At 41.8% G+C, this 17,371-nt stretch overlaps 1 protein-coding gene across 2 annotated transcripts in view; it reads left to right on the top strand.

Moving 5' to 3' along the window:
• Positions 1-8,335, top strand: part of adcy5 (adenylate cyclase 5) — a 102,357-nt gene extending 94,022 nt beyond the window's left edge. Inside the window, exons 15-21 of one of the 2 annotated variants that reach the window (XM_012868519.3) lie at positions 525-709; positions 801-821; positions 1,074-1,206; positions 3,701-3,964; positions 4,208-4,412; positions 4,631-4,755; positions 7,009-8,335. In XM_012868519.3, the coding sequence (XP_012723973.2) occupies positions 525-709; positions 801-821; positions 1,074-1,206; positions 3,701-3,964; positions 4,208-4,412; positions 4,631-4,755; positions 7,009-7,137 (1,062 nt within the window). In that variant the 3' untranslated portion in view covers positions 7,138-8,335. The remainder of the gene's footprint in view (positions 1-524; positions 710-800; positions 822-1,073; positions 1,207-3,700; positions 3,965-4,207; positions 4,413-4,630; positions 4,756-7,008) is intronic. The other variant, XM_012868520.3, reaches the window with a different exon arrangement.
• The last annotated feature ends 9,036 nt before the right edge of the window (positions 8,336-17,371 follow it).

Raw genomic sequence — 17,371 nt, 5'->3', positions numbered from 1 at the left:
GATGGTTAATCATTGAATCGATACATCGATGTGAGTTGTTGTGTCGGTACACCCCTACTGTTGGGCCCTAATCTATGGCTGGCCTTTAGGGGAGGGGCCAGTATTCATGCCAGAACCGCCACTGTGTGTTTATACCTTAATCTGACACAAAAATGTCTTACAGGCATTGGTGTGTAACCCACAATGCAACAAAACGCATAAATCTATCACCTGTTTGAAAGTATTTCACTCAGTTAAGCACTGTTTCTCCAATTACCTCCTTTATTTTTGTCTTTTGAATTATTGGAGCATTTCCTGACTAGAATGAAAGACGTATGCGAACACTGAGGCACTTTTTATGACATTTTATATCTAAACAGTGGTGCAGTTTAATGACAAACAGGTTTAGCAATATCTGCTTTCTAGAACCGTCAGGCGTGACTTATTCAGCTGGAACCATTGGACAGTTTAAAGTTGTACGACCAAACGGCGGTCTAACGGCATGTGTGCACATCTCCGCTCTCTCTTCCCCGTGTCCTCCTCAGTACTTCACGTGCTGCGTGCTGCTGAGCCTGCTGGCCTGCTCCGTCTTCCTGCAGATCAGCAGCATCGGGAAACTCTTCCTCATGCTCTTCATCGAGCTGCTGTACCTTCTCATCATGGAGGTGCCTAAAGTCAGCCTCTTCGACAACCAGGACCTGCTGGTTATGGCAAATGCCATGAATTACACGTGAGTCCCCCCCATGTTGTTATATGTGCTGTATACAACCTTCACAGGTGTCCAGACGCTGATCAGCTCCTCTCTGTTTCTCCCCTCGCAGCAAACCAGATAACGGCACAAGGTGAGACTGATGGCAGCTTTCATCGTTGCTCCGTCGTCCATTAAAGCGGCAGCCTCGTTACCGCACTAATGAAACTAATAATGACCTGCTGGCGACAGATGCTTACGCTAATGAGCCGAGATGTACAGGACAGCTTGTTTGTGTCAGATTCCCCCCCGTTGAAGTACAACCTGAGCATTATGTGGCACCGTTGTCTCGGGGTTATTCTGCCGGCTCACGCGTCGACGTGCTCGTGTTTTTTGTCTCCGCCAGCTGCGTGGTGGACAACAAGGTTCCTCTGAAGATCATGACCCCCGTGGTGATCACGGTGTTCGTCCTCGCCCTTTACTTTCACGCCCAGCAGGTGGAGTCCACAGCCAGGCTCGACTTCCTCTGGAAGCTGCAGGTCAGTCTGAGGTGCCGCCTTCTTACCCGCCTTAAGACTGCCGGTGCCTCGCGAGAGGATCGATTATGTTTGCTTCTTTCTGTACAATAGCAGCAAGTCGCAGTAAAGAGGGTTGTTAAGTAGCTGGTTAGAAGTGTACCCTATTGACGCGTTACATTCAGTACAGTTGGTTGTAGCTGTAAAACACTGCTGTCAAGTTCATTTTTATTGTTCCGGTTGGTGTAATGTCTTTTATTTTAGTAAACCCAGTTGATTGCATCGAGCCCTTGACTTTCCAGCAACCCTTTTGATCCTGAATGAGCATGCTGCGACAGAGGAGACTTGATTGCACCAAGTGGTTAACTCTGTAGCAAGTCCTCACACTGAGTATGCATTTGGCAGCAGCGGGGAGGCGAACTTCCCCTTTAACAGGAAGAAACCTTGAGCAGGGCCAGGGTGAACGGCCATTTGCTGCGACCGACTGGGTGCTGGAAAATTGATCCAGGAGTACTTTCTATCTTAAAGTAAATAGTTAATGGCAGAAGATCTGTTTCAGTGGCATCATTTAAGAAAGAGACAGCTAAGACAATCATATCTGAGGGAGGAGCAAATCTATAGGAGGACACTGAGGACATACAGGTAGTTGCAGAGCAGACTATTGTACAAGAAAAAAAAACAGATATGGCGGCAAAAGCTGCAGATGATGTATAACTGGAGAGTAGTAGGAGAGGAATAACTTAGTCTCCTCATTTTATGATCGGTAATATCGTCATATTGCATGATTGGAGACATCCTGGTGTTTTGCTGCCTGAATGCATTGCCTAACCTACGAAAAACATAACTACTTTAAAAAAAGTCACTAATGAGGCCAGAGATTTGAAAGCATAGAAAATGGCAAATCAATACCGAATTTAATTATATTTTCACCTCCATTCTGTCTGTAGCAGTGGAGATGGTATACATAACCATTTTTTCTGGTCTGCTCTACTGTTTGTGGTATTTTTTATTTATTTTCTTTTACAGTTAATTCAAATAGAAAGCCTCTTCACCACAAACCTCGAATTGAAGCACTTTAAACACCAGAGGCTTAATATAGATCCTGAACTATATAATGAAGTCAGTCCATTACTATAATGTATAGGTTGACTATAGGAAATTCAATTACACACATTTCCATCTCAGCCTGCTGATAATGCAAAACAGTCACATTCAAGTTGTAATGCCAAAAGTTGTCGCTCTAACCTGACTGACTGACACATTAATGATTGAAACGAGCAGCTACGAACAAAAAAATTGGCTTAAAACCTGAAGGTTCCTTTGTTAGTTTGCTACAATTGCATAAACCTGACCTCGTCCACTGAGCTGCCATTTTCTGAACTTCTGAAGAAAATCCTCTGCGATCATATTTGAAACAAGAGTATTTTATGAAATCAAAACATTACATCACACTTGAAAGGAATATATTCCTGTCAAGAAATACTGTTGAAAATCCTATACTCTAGGCATTTATCCCCCCAATCCCTTAGCTAGGCATTTATTGAGTTTAAGACTGTTTTAACGTCTCTCTGGTGTAGTTAATCAGCGTTGGCTTGTTAGATCACACATATTAAAAAGGAACAGAAAAAAAAAAAAACAAGTTTAGTCCAATCAGTTCAGAAAATCTATAGACATAGAAGAATCAGCCATGAAATATTGACCACTTTCAGGTAGAAAGTGTGTAAGGCTGCTTCTGTTGCAATGCATTTTACCATGGCTTTGAATGATGCTTTTAAGTCTTTCTGTCCAAAGTTCTATTTACACCCACCCACCACCCCAGCCTTTCACCAACACCTCTGGTGTAGGTATCTATATGGGACAAATGTAACTCCCAGCCTGACACACGGTGCATTGTACAGAAGGTGGACATTTTCATCGTACTTGCCTAACAACAAAAACAGAACATGGACTTCTGTGCACTTAACAGGATGGTGAAACACCAAGTCAAGGTGTATCGAAAAATATCAAGGGATGTCCTACAATATAGAGAATTAGAAATAAAGGCATGCCTTTAATAAATAATTCCCATCTTGAAGCAGGCGGAGCTTTATTTGGGGAACTGTATTAAGTTATAATTGAATAACCAACCAACTGGATAACTTTATGGATGATTATTTTAAGATGGTGTCTATTGTCCACAAATATGGAGGGACCCTATCTAAAAAAAATGTTTTCTTCCAACATTTCAGGAGACAGCTGTAAAAACAATACAAACTAAATTTATTCTGGTTCTTCAGTTATAGATTATGACCAATTTTAGTTTTTAATCAGATGTAGTATTTATAAAGAGGGATACATTTCAAAGTAGGCTTGTGGACATAATGGTATGACTGATCTGTCTGATGAGTGAAACCTAGTTCATCGGTTAATAAAGTCCTGAGTATTCATCCTTAAATCTCTTCATAAACTGGAGAGCTTCCGTCCACGCACGAGTCGGTCCTTTGCTAACTTGAACTCTCGTCGTGGAACCCACCGCCAGGCCACAGAGGAGAAGGAGGAGATGGAGGAGCTGCAGGCCTACAACCGCCGTCTACTCCACAACATCCTGCCCAAAGACGTGGCCGCTCACTTCCTGCAGCGCGAGCGCCGCAACGACGAGCTCTACTACCAGTCTTGCGAGTGTGTCGCCGTCATGTTCGCCTCCATCAGCAACTTCTCCGAGTTCTACGTGGAGCTGGAGGCCAACAACGAAGGGGTGGAGTGCCTGCGGCTGCTCAACGAGATCATCGCTGACTTTGACGAGGTAGGCGTGAGCGCTGTCAGGATGCCAGTCTGTGGATTTTAACGCTAAGTGGTTCTTCTATTGGCATCAGTGGAGACTACTCCTTCAATCGTTCACTTAATGCTTTTTCCAGCTGTATGATCTAAGACAATCCATCGGCTAGAGAGAAAAAGGCCCGGTCTCACAGCGACATCCCTTTTTTTTTTTTTCATGGAGCGACATTAGAGTGCTGCCACCTCCTAACTTTCCTCCTGCTCTCCACAGATCATCAGCGAGGATCAGTTCCGTCAGCTGGAGAAGATCAAGACCATCGGCTCCACCTACATGGCGGCTTCTGGTCTCAACGACTCCACGTACGACAAGGCCGGACGCTCGCACATTCGCGCCATGGCCGACTACGCCATGAGGATGATGGACCAGATGAAATACATCAATGAACACTCCTTTAACAACTTTAAAATGAAAATAGGTCCGTGTTACAGCCGTGTTTGTCCAACCAGGAAGCAAATGTTATGAGATTACTTCCTCAGCTGGAGAAGGATACAAACATTTTGTTGTTTCAGGGGGACATGCATCAACAGATTTCTAGATTTTCCTAAAGTGACAGCAGTCTGTTTTACATAATTTGCAGCAATACATTGGTTGGCACGATAATTTCCCTCTTTTTATATTAATCTCTTTTTACAGGTCTAAACATCGGCCCGGTGGTTGCTGGGGTGATCGGGGCCAGAAAGCCTCAGTATGACATTTGGGGCAACACGGTAAACGTAGCGAGTCGCATGGACAGCACAGGGGTCCCGGAGAGGATCCAGGTACCTGATTAAACAAACGTTGTCTAAATTTCCTTTAAACCTTCAAGTAAAAGTCCTTTATTGTGAAAGTAATTAGTATTTTCTTGTCAGCAAATGTGTTATTTTAGCCTTAGCCCAGCCTAACCGTAACTCATTTTAAGCTTAGTAGACAGGGTGTCTGCCTCACGGACCAAAACTGGGAGTTGGTTCCACAGGAGAGGAGCCTGATAGCTAAAGGATCTGCCTCCCATTCTACTTTTAGAGACTCTAGGAACCACCAGCAGACCTGCAGTCTGAGAGCGAAGTGCTCTGTTAGGAACATACGGGGTAATCAGAGCTCTGATATATGATGGAGCTTGATTATTAAGGGCTTTATACGTGAGAAGGAAAATTTTAAATGATATTCTTGATTTAACAGGAAGCCAATGAAGGGAAGCTAAAATTGGAGAAATATGATGTCTCATGTTTTGAGACAAATCTGTGGCTTTATTGGGGGAAAACATTGATAAAATGCTCTAATAGGTTATTATATCCAGAAACAAGATAGCTTGGTCATAGTGTAATTTAACACACCTGTCTGCAGTGAATAGTCATTAACTATTCATGGCCAAACATTGAAATAAAGTGGATGTTTACTGTTTACATTTTGAATGCAACTTCTATTAGTAATTAGCTGCTAGCACAGTTAGCCTCACAGCAGATGCAGGATGAAAATCTCAAAAATAATGAAACAAAGCAACTTTCATGGTTCAGTTAACCTTCCTGATGATTTTAACACTGTTTTTATTTTTTAGTTCACCCTCAGGTATTATGAACATCATGTTTACTGTTCTAGTGTTTGTTTTAAAGTAGCTAAAATGCATTTTCAGTCTCTTACTGCTGAAAGAATGCAGGCTTCCTTAACAAACTAGTATTAGGGGCGCGCTGGTGGCGCAGCAGGTAGCACGACCCATGTGGAGGCCTTAGTCCTGAACATGGTTGTCCCGGGTTCAACTCTGGCCCGCGGTCCTTTGCCGCATGACTCTCCTCCTCTTTCACCCCCTTCCAGTCAGCCTACTGTGTTAAAAAGCGAGCCACTAGAGCCGTGAAAAATCCCCCCAAAAAAACAAAAACTAATATTTAACCTGCATGGTTGAATATGACAAATATCTGTACTGATATGAGACACCTGCTTATATACAGCTCAAAAGATTATTTTGTATATTATTTAGGTGTGCAACTACTTCTTTTGTCTGTAACTTTTAAATATTCTGGCATCTGGGAGGAGGGGGGCTCTATTTTAAATTAGACACTTATTGCAGTATTTACTCAGGATCTACTTCAAAGAGGTCCTTTGATGAATTATTTAAAAACTTTTCCCACCATCAATGACGTCCTGGACAATTCAATAGAATCAATGAATGTTAGGAGGACGGTTCTAGCACACCAGGGAAGTTCTGCCAACTCTGCCTTATCAAAGTTCTTGACCTTTAGTCAATTGTAAGGATATCTCTTGTCCAGAATCTCTCCTCATCCTCTGCTTTCTAGCAAATACCTGAATGTTTGGGGGGTGAAACTGACCAGTATTTTCATGATTCTTTTTTTCCATCTTGACCAAAAGTCCTTCTGATAAAAACATGAATTCCAGAACATGATTCTGCCACCACCATTTTTGTGGGTGTGGTCTGCTTTTAGTCCTTGTGCCAAACACATCTTTTGGAGTTATGGATCGAGTTGGGTTCTTTCACACCACATGCCATTCTCCCAGAGGGATGTGGGACCATTGTCCATGTGGGACCATTAACCATGTCCAGACTTGGGACCATTGATCACATGTAGAAAACTCTGAAGAGGCATCAGGATCAGTGACGTGACGTCGCTGTTCTCGCGTAATTTATCCAATTGTTATTGGCTTTTGCTATTGAGCCAAGTTACATGGAATAAATCAACGGGTGGATCATCAGTTTGTTTGTTTAAAGGAATGAACACTAATCCTTCCATGTTATTGCAGCTTTTTAATTTTTCTTGTAAAAATGTTTCCAGTTAAACAGATTTGCTTGCTTTACCATTGAAAATTACAGGATATGCTATGTTAAAGTTGGATAAGGAACTCAAACACCTCAAACACCTGGCATTTTTAACATGGCTGTTTAGACTTTGTGTCCACGGTACAGAGTAGCTGAGGCTAACTTACTGACACATTTTTGCCCCTAAGTCGCTACAATAAATCTGACCAATAGCTGTTCTTTAAAGCAGAAAGTGGCTCTGAATCTAACCCAAACTGTCTGCACACAGGTGACGACAGACCTGTACCAGGTACTGAGCTCCTACAACTACACACTGGAATACCGAGGCTTCGTCACCGTCAAAGGCAAAGGAGAGATGATGACCTACTTTCTCACCGCCGGACCCCCGGGCAGTTAACCTTTACTAAGTGACAATCAGACACATGGGAGGTCGTGCACCTTCTCCCGCAGTGAGCCGGCCTACGGACCTCTGAAAGCTTACGGCGGACTGAGGTTTTCCTCGCAGCAGCGAACGCTCCTTGAACCAGTCGGCACTTTGAACGAGAGGATTCGCCCCCGGAGCCTGGCCTTTTTTCTTAAAGGATTAGCTGATGAACGGCTGAGGGCACGCCTGTACGAGTCTGCCTCCTTGACCAAAGATGTCCAATCGGAGCGTGAGGACAGATTCGGCCAGCTAGGTCCTGAAGGAAAATAAAAATAAATAAAAAAAACGGGGGAATCCTGGAAGAAACTTGCTGAGCCAGGTTCTCTGAGGACGAACCTGCAGGACGACCTAAGTTATGTTACCTCCTCTCCTTCTCTCTGCCTTTCTCCTGCTGATTATAAACATGTACATGTAAAACCCAGGAAGTTTTATGTGTGGGATTTTACGTACCGTTTGTACAACATTTATTCCAGTCGCTGTGGTACAGGTGCCAATCGCTCAAGCGTGGACACGAAGCCAGCACTGCAGCCCTACTCGTCCGTGCATCCGTCTGTCCGGCAACAGCGCCGGAGTCGCGGAGTCGCGGTAACCCACGTGCTCCACAGAAGTATTCACACCCTTTTGAGTTTTGTCACATCTCTTCACCTTAACACATGTAGGCTAACTTTATTTTAACCGGGCTCATGGGATAAATTGTGAGGCGGCAGTAAAGAAAGATCAATTTAAGGAGGCATTTGTTGCAAATATCTACGAAGGTTTGGTGTGCCCATGTCAATATTTTGTAGAACCGTCACCTTCAAGCCTTTTTGATGTATGTCCACCAGCTTTGCGCAGACAAAGGCTAAAATATTTTGGCCTTTTCTTTCCGTAAAATGACTTGAGCTCAGCCAAGTTAGGAGCATCTATGAATGGCAGTATCCAAGTCTTAATGCAGATTCCCAGCTGGTTTCAGGATGCTCTTTTTCAAGTCCTCAGTAGCCTCCGATAGGTTTCCATCCTCTACGTAGCTCCATCTGGTTAGCTTCCCCTTAACTCTGTGATTTTTTCCATCACACATGGAGTTTTGCATGCAGATTAAAAAGTTCGATTTTGGTCACATCCGACAAACAGCCACGTTTGCTGTGTCCTTCTACAGCCTTTTCTCCCGCTCCTCGCACAAGGCGACTATATCTAGCCAATCTAGTTGGTCAAACTGGATTTTATTTAGTCGTATCGAAGTAAAACTTCCTGAATTCGTATGCATGCCACCCTTTTTTCCCTTGCAGAGTCCTTAATCACTTTCTATCCACAGTTTGCCTAGTTTTTCTACCACGAAAAACTGCCGATGAAATCCCGCTGAAGTTTTAAAGTGTCAAAATGTGAAACGGTCAACGGGTATGAATACTTCTTTTTGGAGCCGCCGTACGTCTGACTGCACAGTTTGTCTCAGAAGTGAGGAGATCCCCTCTTACATAGCATATGTTTTATAGGAGAGTCCAACACAGTGTTTATATGAAGCTTTTCCATTAGCCTCACACGAGTAATCGACACGCAGCACCGCAACACAAAGAGGATGTCAGTAAAAAAGCTTTTCTACTCTTAAAGAGGTTTTTGTATTTTGACTTCAAAACACCAACCCTAAGAGTTATTTAAAGATTATATATTTTCTAAAATCATATAATATAGAGCCGTGTATGAACTGCAGTGTTTATTTCTTACATGTGCATATCGCATCGCCCCCGTTGGGACTGCAGAGACCCCTCAGCGGCGTCGTCTGATCTGAGCAAACCGACACTCCTGGTCCCCCCCCTGCTCTTTTTCAACACATCGAGCTATTTTTTTTTCTTTCTATCCGCAGGAAGTCAACTGCTTCCTGATTAGAAGCCACTGATGATCTCCCCTTTAATGTGTCTCAGTGTCACAGCAGAGAGGAGTAACCGTGCTGAGCCAAAATGCAGTTTGAACGACTGAAAGGCATCAGCCGTGGTGCTCAAACGCCATTTTGCACTCCAGTGCTCTCAGCCGTCCGGCTCCCCTCATGCACCCCCCCCCCCCCCCCCCCCTGTTTCCTCAGTTAGTTGGTACGACACAATGAATGTCCAATGTTATCCAATGAGGCCTTTAATACGGACTCTAGAGTGACTGCAATGATGATGCTTATCCTATAGACGGAGACAGATGAGCATATGTGGTAAAGTGCACTTTTTATCTGCTGTTTTCTTTGTTTTTGTTTTATCTCATCAAAGCGTTTTTTTTTTTCCTCAGCGTTGCATCATTACTCTGCGTTCTTTTCCTCTGGCACGCGAAACCTTATTGATAACGAAAGTTACAGCTTTGCCTTGGGTGAGTCAGAGAGTACAGTAATGTAAAAACCCTCAGGATGGTGTCTGGATATGGTGAACTACAAAAAAAACCCATAAAACTTGGAAATTATCTTTTTTTTTTATTGCCAGTAAATCTCATGAATATTAGAAATTTGAAAGGTTTATTTAGGCAGTGTTGCGATTATCTCTCCAGGATGCAAACGTATATACCTGTGCTGTTAAAAGCTATTAGAGCTGTAATGGATGGGGTAAAAGATGGAATAAAGATCTGTAACTTACTAGCTTCAGTGTGTGTTGTCAACAAACGGACCCTGGTCCTCAGTAGGGCTCTTTTTGGCCAAACCACACCTTTACCTTTTTGAGACAAATACCAAAAATCTAACTTTCATAACTTTTTGTGGAAACAGGGTGATTGGACATTGATTTTGTCCTTGAACCTGATTAGTGTGGATAATTCAGAAATAACATTAACAGTAATTTACCCTTTTGTTTGAAAATATAGCAGGTCATCCATCCTCTTGTAAAATGAAACTGGCTCCTCAAGAATCCACAGTAAGGACCTTTTGTGGGATGAGTTACAGATTTAAAGCGATAGCTCAACATTTCTTTAAGCATGGTTCTGTAAGAACAAGCTAAGCAGTTGATATCTTACCTGCAGCCCTTATGTTGTAAACTCAGGTTAGCCTGTTCCTTTTGCAATAGGTGGTTATATACAGCCAACAATTACACATGATTTCAGGCAGGAGATTTTAGTTGGAGGTGGTGCAGCACCAGTAGTCTTCCTGTGGGAAACATGCACTGATAAAGGAAATAAGTAATTTTGGAACATAAAGGTAAAGCTGTCGACAAAGAAAAATGACCATAAAACAGTTAATACTTTCTGCCTGTTAGGTATTTAACCGTAAAATGAGCTACATGCTTTGTTCTCGGTGCATGTTTCACACAAGAAGACCATCGGTGGTGCACTGCCTCCTACCTTCATCTCATCAGCTTCTCAGCTGTTTTAACATTGCAAACATCCACTTTCGTCCTGGGCCCTCTTTTACTCTGATTAGCTGTTAGCTTCAGCCCCCAGGACCTACTTATCTGGATTTACAGTAAACGAAGACACCAAGGCCGCTACTACTCTTTTCACATAACCCTTTTTCAAAAGTCCTCAGCGTTCCGTTTGAAGTGACAATTGAAATACCAAACAGGCTCAGCAGTTTTTAATTTGGACATTTACAAGCTAAAATGTTAACAACCTGCACAGGACATCCTCACGCTGCATGGATTGATTGGCTGATTGGTGTAAAAATATATATATTTTAAGAGGATTTGCAATATTTTTCCATTATGAATGAAGAGAAGGTTAGGAAGCATGGATAACGCAAATGTGTTAGTTCATATCACAGAAAAAAAAAAACACCATTCATCACGTTTTACCTGTGGAGCAAAAAAGTATATTTATATTCACATGTCGACATGTGATTACAGCAAATGTTTTCTGTCATGGTGTCTCTGTTTGAGATTCCGGAGAAGGCGTCAGAAGGACCAGAGTCCAGCTACACGGAGCTTTAGAGCAGCGCTGCTCTCCCACTCCCACTTTTTCCTAGTTTACATTTCCAGTGCTGAAACTCATGGGCTGCCTTAGAGTGGAAATGCAAAAAAAAAGAAAGAAAAAAAAGCACCACCCATCACTCTGTTAGAGTGAAACTACGGTATGCAAACTAAAACCAGCATATCTGTTCAGCAGCTGACTGCAGCCTAGCCTGACTAATTAACCAGCTTGGTATTCCTGTTGCCTAAACATACATAATCACAGTCAGCTTTATCTTTAATGGTTTTTAGACTTGAAGCATCCTTATAGAGACTAATGATGATCATTTGCTGGCAATAAAACCTTTTTAAAGTGGTTTTGCTTTTACTTTACTAGTAGAATAAACTCATTTAGAAAATGTGACTTGTCTTTAATGTTTTAGGTCCCAGAACAATAACTCTGCAATATCTCACCCAGGTGAATTTTGTCTTGACGTCCTGCTTGCAAACACCACAACTAAAACTTTAAATGCCGTTTCGTTTAATTTGAATGTTGTGCAAACGTGTGGCCTGTTTTTTTTTTTATGTTTATTTTTCGGGGGGTTATTGAGAAGAGAAAAGGCGCAGATCAGCAAAGAGCTAATTTAACGTGTGACTCATCTTGTTTTCTGAGAGCAGAGGCAGTTTGCCTGCTATACAGCTACCAATTCCTCATAATGACTCTGACATGAAGCATCTGTGACATAAACAGCCTCAGAGAGAAAACAATGGTTTGTTTTTGTTGTCATGTTCCAAGACTATTTCTTTTTTTCTTTTTTTTTTTACATTAAAATAAACGCTGAGATGTTTCACAGGTACATGTTTTCAGTTTTATTTTTATTTTTAGTATATCTTGCTTGCTAATGATGGATTCCGACAGACAGCAGTCTGAATCTAGTCTTACTTGTGGGAACTGCTGTGTCAGCACACCAAAGTTTCAGAGAGTCAAACTGCTGAAAGACTCAAGACGAGTTTAATAATGCATGTCTCAGGGCTCCATGTGTTTTCATTGAGACTCCTATAAAGCTCAAGTGTGTAAAATCCCAGCGAATGAGCTGTCGTCATGGAAAGTGTTCAACTTCTGCCGACAGATGGCAGCAGCGCTACATCCCTTGTTGATGGAGGAGCTCCTGTATTCACCATGATTAAAGGTTGGAAAACAAGACGCAGAAGAGCTGATTAGCACCCTGGCTTTTGGTTCATTCATTACAGGATTAATCTCCATGCTTCTATATTTGTCAAATCACCAGTTGTTTAATCAAGTTTGGTACTTAATCATTATGCGGCTGATCATGCTATGCGTTTTTGTTTCCGTAGAAAACAGTGTTTCATCAGGAAACACAACAGTGTTTATTTTGTTGTTGGAGCAAAACAAATTCTTCAGACATAATGATTTTGACCTTTTTTGGACAGACAATTCAGCCCTACTTGTGTGCCCCAAAATGATCACTGCTTAGATTTGCACAAAGGACACAATCTGAGTTAGCAGTGCACATCTAAAGGGGGGGGGGGGAATGCTTTAATAGTTCCCAAAAGCAATTTTAAAAACATAAATGCTACTGTTACTTATGCGTCAGCCGTTAAAAAAAGCTTCAATTATGATAACTCCTCGTGTATCATGTGCAGCCTCCCAATCTTATGCTTTGCTTGTTGTTGCCCAGTAGAAAATGTAATTTGAAGACGGCAGAAGCTAATTGCCACAGCAATTATTAAAACAAGTTTTATAAAAAGCTGACAATTACCGGATTCTGTGGGGCCTTGTTGATGCTCAGTTTAACAATGATATCGCTTTATGTCAGGGCTCCTAGAATCCAGCCTCATATAGGCTTTGCGTCTTAATAAATCATACTCTCCATGTAATAAAGAGTAATTTCCCATTTTGAATGAAATACATCTTCAAATGATGTTGGGATTTAGTATTCAGTTTATTTCTTAATGCCAATTCACAAGAAATGTCTCAATGAACTTCGCAAGACAAACCCGTCCTAATCATATGCAGAAATAAACATTGAAATCATTCCAATGTAACATGCATAGATTCAACCTCAAAAACACATGTTTAAATTTGATGCTAGTTATAGCACAACACAGTCAAATTCAGTTTACGCTGACAAGGAAAATGTTTTCATAGGAGGTGTTGCTGTCAGCATCCCGTGCAAGCATCTGGCGACAGTGGAAAGACAAACAAAAAACAAACACCAGCAGCACCTGCTCAACATCCGCTGGGAAATTGCTGAGTGGACCTTCACAGTGGCCTTTCCTGCACCAGAAAATGTTTATTTTTGGCCTCATCCATTATAAAGGAGTTTTGGGTTATTTTATGGTTTACTAGAGATGAGAGATGGCTTTCAATGAAGTATGGAGAATGCCAGACACATTGATGTGTAGGAGGGGCTGCATGGATGACTGCTGAGGTGGGAGCTTTGTGACTATACAACTAGTCTAGAGAGAATGCACAGAGCACGGTGTGCTTGCAGCAGGAGCAGCAGAGACGCTTGTGTTAATGTGTTGGGTAACAGGGCTGATTACTTACAGCTGCTAATACACCTACAAGAAAGGGAGCACAGTGTTTTTGTCACTGACCGTCTCAGTGGCGCATTCTGATGTAATAATAATATTGCAGGGGTGAAGGACTGATTTACAACCTGGTGCAAAGATGGACATGGTGGAGACTAAAACACGATCCAGTCCCTTCTTAACAAGAACTAGTTCTAAACTCATTTAAGCCAGGTTGAAATAAATGGATTCATGTTCAAAGTTTAAAAGTTTAGAAAAACATGTATACAGTAGGCCATGATGGCAAGAATTATCATATATTTCATTTGAACTTTTAATAAAGTAATACCAATTAACTGCAAAATAGTCAGGGTTCAGTTTTGATTTGGGTTTTTATTTACTCCTGTCTGGGTTTAGTTAGGTTCTGGCTTTTGTTTTGGTTAGTTAGTCACACCTGCCAGCCACTAATTAGCCAGACTCACTTCACCTGCCAGCTTCCCTACTTAAGCCTCACTCTGCTGTCACTTCTTTGCCGGTCCGTCATCATTCTACACCCTCTCCATGCCAGTCCCTCAGTAAGTCTTTGTATTTTCTTGCTTGTTCCTGGAGAAGCTTTGCTTTTTGTCCAGGTGTCTCGTGTGAACTCCTAACCTGACAAGCTGCTCTGGAGAAGCTCTGCTCTGTGCCATGGTGTCTCCAGTGGTCCGCTAACCTGACTAGCCGCACTGACTCCAGTACCACCTCCTCCAGTCCAATAACAGACTTTGGTTTTCCCCTTCCAGCACTCTTTACCTTCAATAAACTTTCTAAACGTGCTCTCTCTGTGTGTGTGTGCTCAACCTGGGTTCAGAAGACAAATCCTGACAAAAATACTGAGTTTTAATTTTCTCAGACTAAAGCGGGCACTCATTTTACATTTTTTGATAACTCTGAAACAATAAAGCCAGATTGAGTTAACCCACAACAATTTTCTTCTTTAGTGAAATTTTTATTCTGTTCAAGCAGATGAACAACTCTTCAATCAATGTAAATGAAATGCACCTTTTTTCAGTTCCTTTCCTGCAGGATGTTTGGAGAGAAGTTCAAAGCTGTAGCTCATCTGCACCTTTTTGCTCAGTTTCCCATTTATGAACATTCATTCCCGTTCATGAGCAGCACAAAAACAAAAAATAGAATAACCTGGTAGTGTTAAGGGTAAGGCCTTCAGACAAGATACTTAGTCACTTATGCAGCATCAGGTTTAAAGTGAGGGCAGACACAGGCCTAAATTACTGGTCTGTGTCCTTTCACACTTACAACCTTACCCAGTAATTTACTGGTAATCTACCGGGTCAGGGTTATGTGTGAATAAAGCCAGAACTGCTTTACCAAGTAAAACTGACACAGAAATTTACTGGGACTGCTCTAGTGTGAATAGGGTCGTTACATTTCAGGGGTTAGGCATGCATTTGTGTGATTCTGTAAAACGTTTAGTCTTCGTTAAGCTCTTACCCTGACGTCCGTAAATCGCTTATCTGACTGAGAAATGCACTGAACTTTTTTCCTTCTGTAGTTTTCATAAAGCTACTGCCCACTGAACCACCGGTCCCAAAGTCATTGTTTGTTGTGTGGCTAATCAGCTGATTGACAGATGCAGCAGTTTCCAGCTGAAATTCTTCTTTAGAGGTTGGCTTGATCGATTAAAGCTATATTCCTTGAATTACTGCCACCTGTGGGTGATATCAGGTACATCCATTCCACCGTTGATTGGACTAATTTGCATTTGAAATGCGTCAATTCTTGTTTAATCGAGGCATGTGGCCCCAGTAAAATACTGGGACCTGTGTGAAAGGAGCTTAAAACTGTCTCTGCCGCTCGCTCGCACACACTCACCAGAAACAAAACGAGTGGCTTGAGGGGAAATGCAGACAAACCGAAGTTTTTCCCTAAAAAAAAAAAAAAAAAAACAGCAATTCTGTCGTTCCCCTCCAGAGAGCGCCGTTACAACGTGAAGGTGAGCTGCATTCCCTTCACCATGTGAAAAACATTGCACAGTTGTTAGCTTTGTTGTGTCCATGCTCAACAACATGTTGCCATGGAGACAAATCACAGGCTGGTGGACAGCCATTACTGCGGCCAAAAAAAGTTCCTTTGAATTTAAGATAGACACAGACAGAATTATTATAGTCAGTATAATCTATTTATACTTAACTTAAATATAATTTTTTTTTATTAGCATTACCTTTTGTTAATTGGTTTGATTCTTAAGGAGGATTTCAAGAACCGTTCTTGTTGATTCACAGCCCTAACTTGGGGAACCTCTGTCAGGCTGCAACTCCTGCTGTTGTGGTGTTGCTCCTAACATCTGAAGGAAGACACTACGTATATCCCCCCAGAAAAGAGAAATGCTATTTGGTGTCATGTAATTTCAGTAATGATTAAATGTTACGTTTGTTGTAGAAGTTACAATTAATCATAATATTTTGGGAATTTAAATCCTGGTTTCGTTAGGGTTTTTTTTCCCCCAGCCGATATCCTGATGATGAGAGCTTTAAATGCTATAATTTCCCCCCCGTGAACAAATCTGTTTGATAATTCCCTGAATCTCAATTTCCTCCAAAACGCCCACGCAACATATTTCCTGTAACTGCAAAGAATGAGTGTGTTGCAGAACATCGAGTCAGTGACGCGAGCTCGGCTCCAGAGAAGCCCGAGCCGTAGTGCGAGAGCCGGCTTTAAGTTATTATGCAGGCGTGGCTGTTGCTGGAAAAGCAGAGAAAAAAAGTCAGACTGCATTAATAAGTCGCATGAGAGCCAGTTGTTGACCTCTGATGCCAGATGTGCGTGTAGCTGCGGGACTAAACTGTATTCACACGCAGCTTCCTCCTATGAGAAAGTCTCTGCTCAAATCCTGAACTGTTCAGTAACAACAAGGATGTATAGCAGTTCCCAACTCTTCTCATTTTTTTAAAGGCACAAAAAAGCAAAGGAACCATGTAGCATGTACGAATATTAAAAGCAAATGGATTGTAATATAACGTTAAAGATAAACACCGTCAAAAAATCTATATGTGGGGCAAACGGTTATAAGTTCCTGTTGTCATAAGGAGCGGGAACAAATGGCTGAACTAAAGAACTCAGTAGGAGGTCAAGAAAACAGCGATGCATCCTTACAGTTGGCAACACATATCTGTTTATTCACACAGTCATTGTGACACTGGCATATGCTTGAGGCTGTGTAGGCGAGGAAGGATATGTCTGCTAACCGTCTGAGCCGACAGGCGCTTCATATTGTCACAAGTAGACATGTTTGTCTGATCGAAAATGCAACGATCCAAAAAAAACAACACAAACATGAAATGTATAAAATAACGAGATCTTGCATTAAAATCAGTCATTGAATAGATATTGATTCTTGCAAAAATAACATAGGTTTCCCCCTGATTACAGCACGGAATAAATTAAAGCTTGGGCCAAACAGGAAGGCAGCATTGCATAGTTTTACATCACGACCTGAGCAAGAATTTCTCCTGCACCAGGTCAGAAACCAATGGATGCTGTTACGGAGTTAAAAAAAACACAGGTATATGTAAGCAGAACATCAGGGAAATGTAAGAAAGAGGAAGAAAAAAAAAGGAAAAAGGAATTCAGGTCCTGGTTCTCTTCTGGATGTTACTTATTAGTATCCAATGTTTTTTTGTTGTATCCTAATGTAATCTCTTGTGCTCTGCAGTCATATTCACACTTCCTGTCCAGGTACTCACAAGCCCATGCACAAATGAAATGAACACTGGCGATGCAAGGCATTGTTCCTACACGGTTTCTTCCTAATTTTCAGCCCGTTCACAATAAAATGGACATCTAGCAAAACA

Source organism: Fundulus heteroclitus, chromosome 7 (genome assembly GCF_011125445.2).
Source record: "Fundulus heteroclitus isolate FHET01 chromosome 7, MU-UCD_Fhet_4.1, whole genome shotgun sequence".
In the NCBI taxonomy this organism is placed as follows: Eukaryota; Metazoa; Chordata; class Actinopteri; order Cyprinodontiformes; family Fundulidae; genus Fundulus; species Fundulus heteroclitus.
Note: the sequence above shows the minus strand (reverse complement) of the source record. Positions and strands in the feature narration are given on the sequence as shown.